This window comes from Penaeus chinensis, chromosome 40 (genome assembly GCF_019202785.1).
Source record: "Penaeus chinensis breed Huanghai No. 1 chromosome 40, ASM1920278v2, whole genome shotgun sequence".
In the NCBI taxonomy this organism is placed as follows: Eukaryota; Metazoa; Arthropoda; class Malacostraca; order Decapoda; family Penaeidae; genus Penaeus; species Penaeus chinensis.
Genome location: NC_061858.1, coordinates 8,453,342 through 8,463,341, shown reverse-complemented (window position 1 = coordinate 8,463,341; position 10,000 = coordinate 8,453,342). Strand labels below are relative to the sequence as shown.

At 39.5% G+C, this 10,000-nt stretch overlaps 1 protein-coding gene across 1 annotated transcript; it reads right to left on the bottom strand.

Moving 5' to 3' along the window:
• Positions 1-121: 121 nt before the first annotated feature.
• Positions 122-4,614, bottom strand: LOC125047114 (glutamate receptor ionotropic, kainate 4-like). The gene is made up of 5 exons (XM_047645224.1): positions 4,457-4,614; positions 4,190-4,366; positions 1,736-1,950; positions 1,201-1,418; positions 122-277 (listed from the first exon to the last, which is right to left on the bottom strand). Exons 1-5 carry the CDS (start codon positions 4,612-4,614, stop codon positions 122-124), a joined length of 924 nt encoding a protein of 307 aa, XP_047501180.1.
• Positions 4,615-10,000: the final 5,386 nt, after the last annotated feature.

The window sequence follows — 10,000 nt, the reverse complement described above, 5'->3', positions numbered from 1 at the left end:
GTATATGGAAAAAATCAAGAATACTATAAGGGTACGAAGAAGGAAAAAAGTCATATAAAACATACAGTAGTAGATATACAATAGATAAATAAAAATATATTACTATAATCATTTAGTTGACTTACACGCTGTTATAGACATGTTCATCTATAAAGAAGACAAAGTCGTAGTCATTCATAGCCTTCTGGACACCTTCTTCCATGGAGCTCACGACGCTACCGGGATTCACAGAGACCACCTTGTCCCATGTGTCCTTGTAAAGGGGGTTGCTCGTGCTCTAGAAATAGAGATAGATAGATTGTTAGATAGAAGGATAGCTTGATTGACTGGTAGGTAAGTGGGAGGAAGGGAGGAAGGGAGGGAAGGAGGGGGCGAGGTAGGAGTGAGGGAGGGAGGGAGGGAGAAGGGAGGAAGGGAGGGAAGGAGGTAAGAAGGAGGGAGGGAACGAAGGAGGGGGCGAGGTAGGAGTGAGGGACGGAGTGAGGGAGGGAGAAGGGAGGAAGGGAGGGAAGGAGGTAAAAAGGAGGGAGGGAGGGAAGGAGGGGGCGAGGTAGGAGTGAGGGAGGGAGAAGGGAGGGAAGAAGGTAAGAAGGAGGGAGGGAAGGAAGGTGGGGGGTAGGTAGATAGATATGTAAGTAGGTATGGGGGGAGAGACGAAGGGAGGTTCACAGACACCAACTTGTCTCGTATGACTTTGTTTAGTGGGTTGCCAGTGCTCTAGAAATGGTGAGAGATCGTTAGATAGGATAGGTTTATTGACTGATTGATTGATAGGTAGGTAGATAGGAGGGAGGGAGAGAAGGAGGCAGCCTGTCGAGTAGGGAGGGAAGGATGGGGGTAAACTGGGAACATAGATAAAATGATAAACAGATAGATGGATAGATGGATAAATACACAGGTAAATATATATGATAGACATCAAAGTTCATATAGCACAATGGTAAACTATTGTGGCGAAAAGGGTAAAAATGAGTTAACGATCAGGATGAGTGAACAGAAGAAGGGGATGAAGAAGAGAAGGAAAAGGAAAGGGGGAGAAGAAAAGACCATGCAAAATTAGTTGAGGCGCGGCTGAGGTCCAAGACAGGGGGTGATTCCCTACCTTGGGCCTCAGTCCCCGTCTCCTAAGCACCCCCCCCCCCTCCCACCCACGATAACAACGGACAAGCACCACCAACGTCACCACCAACAAGCACTTACACTAAACTCATCCATCGTGGAGGTCCCCTTGATGAGGCCGAGTGTGTGGGAGGAGGAGGCGAGGATATCCTGCAGGGAGTTGATTTTAGGAGGAGACCCGGACGTGGCGAGGGCGGATATCAGAGCTGACGTGTAGTGGAAGAAGATGAGTTGCGTCATCGTTGCTATTATGATGTGCACGATACGCGATGAGATGGCCTCGAGGTTGAAAGTCGGACCTAAGGAATAGGGGACTTATGGTTGTGATCATCATTATACAAATCTTGTATTATTTCATGTATATGATGAAAAGATTCAACCGTGTTGGTAAATTGTCAGATCGAAATACTACGCAATATTGCGTGTATATCATTTCTTATAAAGGTATGGATTCATTATTCAGCACGTAATTTGGACTGCCTGTTATGGAGGAAATAAGCAGATAGTTATCATATAAACAAATAAATATACACACACTTAACTCTTTGTCACATACACACACAAAAAACACACACAAAAAACTCAAACACACATACATAAAACCACACTCACACACCTTGTCCACACAAAAGGCCGAGAACACAGAGCGAGGTCTCTCCGAACTGCAGTTTCTTGTACTCCCGCGGGCTGAAGTGAGCCACTGTCACGAGAGACGCGGATCCCACGACCAGACCCATGACGATGAAGGCCCATGAACCGGGACTGAATTCCTTGGTGTAGCCCGTCCAAGGGTTGCCCATGGCGTTCGGCCGCTTCAGGAGCAGACGGAACCTAAAAGAGAGACTGGATGGGAGGCAGGGAAGAAGGAAGGGGGTGTGTATGAGTGTTTGTGCGTGTTAGAGAAAGAGGGAAGGAGGAAGGAAGGGAGGGAGGGGGGAAGGATAGGAGGGAGGGAGAGAGAGTGAGAGGGGGGGAGGAAGGGAGGGAGGGAGGGAGAGAAAACGAGAGAGAGAGAGAGAGAGACAGACAGACAGAGAGAGAGAGAGAGAGAGAGAGAGAGAGAGAGAGAGAGAGAGAGAGAGAGAGAGAGAGAGATAGAGAGAGAGAGAGGGGGGGGAGAGGCGAGGGAGAGAAGAGATGGATGTGTGTGTATATATATATACACATATATATTTATACACAAATATAAATATATACATATATACATATACATACATGCAGAGAGAGAGAGAGAGAGAGAGAGAGAGAGAGAGAGAGAGAGAGGGAGAGAGAGAGGGGGGGAGGCGAGGGAGAGAGAGAGGGATGTGTATATATATACACATATATATATTTATACACAAATATACAGATATACATATATACATATACATACATGCAGAGAGAGAGAGAGAGAGAGAGAGAGAGAGAGAGAGAGAGAGAGACGGGGGCGAAGGAAGGAGGCAGGGCGAGAGGGGAGAGAGAGAGAGAGAGAGAGAGAGAGAGAGAGAGAGAGAGAGAGAGAGAGAGAGAGAGAGAGAGAGAGAGAGAGGAGAGAGAGAGAGAGAGAGAGAGAGAGAGAGAGAGAGAGAGAGAGAGAGAGAGAGGGAGAGAGGGAGAGAGAGAAAGAGAGAGAGAGAGAGAGAGAGAGAGAGTGAGAGAGAGAGACGTGAGCGAAGGAGGGAGGCAGGGGGGAGGGGTTAGAGGAGAGAGAGAGAGAGAGAGAGAGAGAGGGAGAGAGAGAGAGAGAGAGAGAGAGAGAGAGAGAGAGAGAGAGAGAGAGAGAGAGAGAGAGACGTGGGCGAAGGAGGGAGGTAGGGGGAGGGAGAGAGAGAGAGAGAGAGAGAGAGAGAGAGAGAGAGTGATCTCCACGCGCTGTATTTTCTCTCAAGAGGTGAAGATGTCCATACAAATGAGGAATAATATGATTTCCAAAAAGTTGAACTATCCCCCACCCTTGACCTTCAAAGTAACTACTGAAACATGTATTGCGGAGAACAGATAAACTAGAAAGGAACATGCGAACACAGATGCTGACGTAGTATCTTATTTTTTTTTTTGTCTCATAGTGCCATTATTCTGGGGAAAAAACTGAGTAGTGTATTGGTGAAGAGTAAATCTCACGTCCAGTCCTTTGCTTCGTACAAAGGTTTCATAATCATTTAATAACGTCTTTTTGTAAATGTCTGGCGAGGAGTGTTACGTCTTGCAATTACTTTTGATTTTCAGTTGTGTACATGTATCGTGCCAGGTGTCACTGATTTATGTTGCGTGTTTTTATAGGGCGTTTCTTTAACTGGTAACCAAGCGGTATTTTATGTATTTTATGAACTAAACATTTGTAAAACTGTTTGGAAGAAAAGAGTCTAAGAGTACATGTCACTATAATAATTTTAGTTTAGCTGCTCTAATGGAAAGGCAGTTGCAGAATAAGTGCTAAAAAGTAAAAAGATAAGTCTAGTTAATATTGAGCAGTGACTGAAGGATTGAACTGATAGCTAAAAAGTGAGACGTGATTGATAAGAGCCAGCATTTTGTCAGTGTTCGTTTGGAACCTACTCCGGTGATTCGTCTGTTCCCCATTACCTAATGTTTGGATGCGTTCTTATATTCCTCTGCCCTAACCTTAACGAAACCGGGTTGTATGTGTCGACAAAAGAAGTTCGCTGCGAAAATGTCAAGCATTGTTATCTTTCAGAAGAAAACATGCGTTAAACTACTCTAATTTGACATTGAAATTGCTGAATGCTAGTCCGCTCTTCCTATAGCCATCCACGCTCCACCTTCGTTGCCTATAGTATACACATACGATATACCATGCATATTATCGCTGTTGCAAGTATATTACAGATTAAATAATGTGAGGGCTGAAAGAGAAGAAGAAGAAGGAGGAGAAGAAAAAGAAGAAGAAGAAGGAGAAGAAAAAGAGGAAGAAAAAGGAGAAGAACAAGAGGAAGAAGAAGAAGAAGAAGAAGAAGGAGAAGAAAAAGAGGAAGAAGAAGAAGAAGAAGAAGAAGGAGAAGAAGAAGAAGAAGGAGGAGGAGGAGGAGGAGGAGGAGGAGGAGGAGGAGGAGGAGGAGAAAAAAAACACTACCTGCTCTCCTCCAACGCGAAGGTAAAATCGAGGATCTTCGACCTTGGGTACGTCAGGTCCAGCGAGCCCATGAGCACGTCAGCGTCGCCCGCCACCAGGCTGCCCACGATGCCCGTCCAGGTCCCGTCGGGCTTCCTCGTGCCCCACTGCCTGTTGGGGTCACGCCCGCACCGGTACCTGCAAAGGAGGGAATTAAGGCTCTAATGGATGAGGTTTTAGGACTTGTAAGGGTGAGGTTTCAAGGCGCTCAAGGGTGAGGTTTCTGGCCTTTTAAGAGTCAGGGTTCGGTGCTGATATACCGGGGATCTTAAAGACAAGGTGTATTGTGCTGAAGGGCGGGGTTTCAGGGCATTGAAGGGCGGGGCTTCAGAATGCTTGGGGCCGAGGTGATTTTTTGTTGGTAAGCATAGATTCGGAGTGCACATCTTATTCAAAACTGGATATTCTATTTTCGAACCTGTACGAGGTCGTAGGGTTGGTAAGCCATGCATGTATTTGGCATAATAATTCGAAAATATTTGAAAAAAAAGTTGTGACAATTGTATAACAGAATTTTCAGATTCAACAATCATCATGCATATTTCTCCCAAGATCTACTATCAATGCAAACCTACGTATTCAAGAATACAAGCAATATTGACTTAAGAAAAAATAACTAAATCAATGAAGCCAGAATAAAGTATCGATGGCCAGACACTCGTACAGTATTCAAAGCTCACAACTCAGAACTAAAGACAGCTATATATCAAAAACTATTTTGTTTTGCGACAGCCAGCGGAAGTCGGTGCAGGAAATTTATTGATATACCCATTCGAGAAAACTTACGACTAGCAAGAAAAAAATCACCTTGTCTGCGTATTTGTGTGTGGAAGTGCTCGTGTGTGTATGCGTGTGTGTGTATGTGTGTGTGTGTGTGTGTGTGTGTGTGTGTGTGTGTGTGTGTGTGTGTAGGTGTGCAGGTGTGTATGTGTGCGTGTGTGTGTATGTGTGTATATATATATATATATATTAACATATATACATATATAAATATATATAAATATACACACAGATACACACACACGGGGGCCGAAGCGAGCCACCGTCATGTACGAGTATTCATGCTTTATCATTGCGTGTAAGTGTGCAGCATCAGTGAAAATGCGAAGTCAAAACTTGGTGATGTTACGAAACAGTAAGGGCCGTCCATAATTTTCATCATTATCACAAGCGTACAAACCCTACGCGGGGGGGGGGGGGGGTAAAAGGTCCCAGGTACGCCTTTTTGAATAAGAAAAATGATGATCCGTCAATGCACAAATCGATTATGAAAAGTACAGCTGTGATACAGATTACATCATCGTTTGAAAAAAAAAACACGAAATTAAACCACATCCAATGAGATAAGACCTCTCGATGATGTAATCTGTATCAAATTACACAGTGTTGTTTTCATTATCCGGATCGCAGGGAACGAAGGAAACCAAAACTATGGTCTTTACTGACACTCCTGGAGCCACTGTGGCCGTGCGTGATTTCCCGCTCACGTCACCAAGACAATGGCTCACCCAGATTCCGCTGCCTTGTTCATGTTCGTGAATGCGAGAAATACTGCCATTCACAAGGTTCCAGCGAACGAATAGTTCATGAACGTATATTGTAAATTCCTCGAGGAAGCGGCAAGAGGCAGTGAGGGTGGAAGGAATCCAAGACGAATGTTTCAAGCCGTGTTACACTGTGGAGGCAAGCGATCGTTCGGATGGAAAAAATGAAGTCCAACTTAACACCCGTTACAGTAGAGGTTTAACTAGGAGCAGGGAGATCTCGATCTGTCATCATTATTTGTCCGCTGATGTACACTTATGAAGGGGGGAAGGGGGGAGTTCTCAAAAGCGTACGGTTTGGACGCTCGTAATAATGAAAATAATGGACGGCCCCCCTAAGTTTATCTCGCCTCGGTTATTCTGAATGCCCTTTATCCTGTGCTAAAATATGATCATAGTTTTCGCTATCATTGTTCCAAAAAGTCTTTGTGGTTCTATAAGACACAGTTACATTCAAACAGCTGAGCGAGAGAATTTATGTTTGCTTGTTTCAACTCGAGCAACCACTAGCTGGGTGGTTCTAAGGAAGGTGGACATCAAAAGGCAAAGAGCCGACTCCCAACACATGTGCTGTAAAATAGATATTAAGAATTGTATGTATTCTATTATCTTCATATGTTTACAAACTCATAAAGTGACTTGAGTATTTTCGTCTCGTCGGATCCAAACAATGATTCAATAAACAGAAAATATGCTACGTTATAATAATTGTAGAACATTAAAGAGTTTAAGAGATGGTTATAACGATATTATAACAGCAAAAATATGTTGATAATTGATCATGATCACGATGCTGCTGTTGATAATATGTTTATTGATAATCGCAATAGTAACGACGATGATCATAATGATAATTGTAATGATACTGATAATAATGATAATAACTGGAGTGGTTATTATGCAAATCATAGTAATAGTACCGATAATAGTAGTGACAATTATCGTTGCCTTTATCATAATAGTAATAACGAAAGTGTTTATAATAATAATGATAGCAATGATAACAACACAACAATAATATTAATAACATCAAAATGAAAACAAAAACAACAATAATAATGCATTTATGATAATTATTACAACAACTGTAATTACAATAATTATTGCAACAATTAAGATAAAAATAAATGCATCAATTAATCCAGTTATAGAAATTGCAACAATTATAATAATTGATTATAGTAAATGCAACAATTATTATCTAATTATAGTAATTGCAACGATTATAATAATGATAATGATAATAATCAACCATGGCAATGAAAGTATTAATGATGGAAAATAATTATGCAAAACGGAAGAATAGGAAAAATGCACGCAAGAAAAAGAGAAAATTAAGCAAGAAGAAGAATAGATGGAAAAGAAGAAAAGGGGGAAAAGGAAAAACGGATAAAAAAAAAAAGAAGGAGAAATGGAGTGAAGAGGAGACGGAGAAGGAAAAAAATGGAATGGAAATAGAAAAAAAAAATATTCAAGAGAGAAAAGTAGATAGTTGTATACGCAGATAGTAGACATTAAGACATACAGATAGATATTGAAGTAGAAATGGCGGTAGTAGCTATACTTATGGTGATAATTATGAAAATAGTAATAGTAATGATGCTGCTACGATACTGATGATAATAACAACAGCAATAATGATGTTAATGAAAGAAGCAACAACAATATATTGATTATAATAAGGGTGTCGTTGATAACAAAAACAGTAAGTACAATTATAAAGATAACTGCTAATAACACTGATACTAAAATATACTTAAGGCAGGATTGAAATAACGTAAAAAATAAAGAAGATAATAATGATAATGATAATTACAGCGTCTCCTTGCCATCATTCCGAAATCTGTAAAGTACAGTGATCAGTGATGATGATCTTGAAAATAATCGCAATAAAAATGTAGGTAATGACGATATGGAGAAATACACATAAGAGAAGAAGGTGATGATTTAGCAAGAGGAGGAAGAGAGGAAGAGAGAGGGAGGAAAATAAAAAACCTGATGAAAAGCAAGAAGAAGAAACGAAGAGTGAAGAGGAGGAGGAGAAGGAGAAGAGAAAGGAAAAGAAAAAGAAGAAACATACAAGAGAGATAACATGATAAGTAGATAGTTACGAACGCAGATAGATAGGTAAGTAGACATTAAGACGCAAAGATCGAAAAATACACATTAAGATTGAAAGATGGAAAGATGGTTTTCCATATAGGTCACAAATAAATGTATAAGTCATGTAAGTATTCGTGTATTTTTACTTTTATTTGTTTTTTATTTTTTGGGTTGAATGTCATGTTTTCCAATTTGCATAAACAATAGTTTCTTCCTGATACCTTCCTATACACTTTGTTAAACCTATATCACTATTGCACCTTTCTGCAATGCGATGAAGTTTGTTCGCCAAGTTGATCACTGTATCTCAGGAGAATCTCGCATATAACTCGTGCAAGGTGATTTATTTTTCTTTTCTTTTTTATTATTATTTTTTTTATTAATCGAATGAGACTCGCAGCTTGATTTGCACGCTAGACCGATTAATGAAAATGCAATAAAAACAGAAGTAATTATTTATTTGCGTGCGATTGTGGGAAGAACAACTGAAAGGACCATAAAAGACATTGATGGCATTTACGTGGAAGTTTATCCACTTGGCTTAGAAATGATTCGCTCGCCGGTCTTCCTCGTGGGAAGCAGCGACCGCTCTCCAGTGAAAATAGATAGATATATGTCTATTTGAGTGCAAGAGTGCAATGATTAATAATCAATTTAATGTCTTCGTGCTTGTGTGACTGAGTGAGTAACTGAGTGTGTGTGTGTGTGTGTGTGTGTGTGTGTGTGTGTGTGTGTGTGTGTGTGTGTGTGTGTGTGTGCAACTTACAAATTAAAGGATAACGGAATAAACCAGTGTCTACCATGGATTAGCCAAATGTGGTAATTATTTATTTCAAGTCGTATTTCAGACATTATGAAGTATAAAAAGTATTTTACGTGTGATGCAAGATTTATAAGAAATTTATAGACTTTCTCTACTATGCTGAAAAGATGTCCCGTTGATATATCAAAGGTTTTTGTAATATTTATATAAATATATATTACTTTTCAGAACTATATACCACTCGCTATATATTTACAACGGTAAATTCAAACGAAATTCAAATTCATATCAAGTATTCAATACGTATTAGTTCAAATTCAGTGAATTAAAACAGTTTTGAAACACATTGTGAGCACATTGCAACATATGTTTGAAACCACAATATTTTACACAGTGTTTCTATAGTTTCGAATGGCAGAGTTGATTAATTAATCTCCCTTTAGACGCGGCAGATAGTTTTAAATAATCAGTCAATCTTAAATGCAATTTTCTTCAGCTAGTGTGGTATTAATATGGCAATAACGAAGTATAAAGCTACCGTTTTACCCATTTTTAAACTGCATTCTCATTTAGCAGTTCAATGATAAACACCTTCACAGCAAATCTAACACAAAACACAAGACTTTCACTTTACATAAACATCTAAGAAATGAAACGGTAAACACTAAAGTCCTTGTTTTGTTTTTTTGTTTGTTGTATTTTTTGTGATCTTAGAACGGTCGGTCTTGAATTCTGCATCATTATATCCGCATTGCTATATCTTATTCTGTGTATTAGCATTTTATAATTCACATTTTACCCAACTTAGTACAAATCACTTTTATTTTTATTGTTGTTGTTCTACTTCGTTATCCATATATATTATTCCTAGAGCTATAATACGTTCATTAACAAATTAAGGAATAGCACTGAAAATGATAAATTGGATAAAACAGATAAAAGAAAACCAATTGATTAAGAGCAGAACGAACGGAAATTGTGCAGAATTTTGGAAGGAAACGTCACGGTCGAGATTTGAGGCGTCTCCTGTAAAAAGTGTTTTCTTAATGGATAGTTTCTTTAAAGTTTTCTTCTAGCCAACCATCGAGAGCTTTTCACCATATATATATACCCACACTGCCATTCGAATAGGGTATAAGAATATTAGTATATCTTTAGCTTGTGTATATATGAATCCGCTTTGTAAAAGTGTATATGGACACACACACACACACACACACACACACACACACACACACACACACACACACACACACATATATATATATATATATATATATATATATATATATATATATGTATATACATATATATATATATATATGTATATATATATATATATATATATATGTATGGGTGTGT

Bases quoted from the DNA above. Each gene is read 5' to 3' on its own strand.
- LOC125047114 (XM_047645224.1), bottom strand. From the start codon at position 4,614: ATGTGCACTCCGAATCTATGCTTACCAACAAAAAATCACCTCGGCCCC. The intron at 1,419-1,735 runs GTGTGTGAGTGT...CCTATTCCTTAG, and splicing joins CGGCCTTTTGTGTGGACAAG to GTCCGACTTTCAACCTCGAG. The intron at 278-1,200 runs GTAAGTGCTTGT...CTCTATTTCTAG, and splicing joins CCACGATGGATGAGTTTAGT to AGCACGAGCAACCCCCTTTA.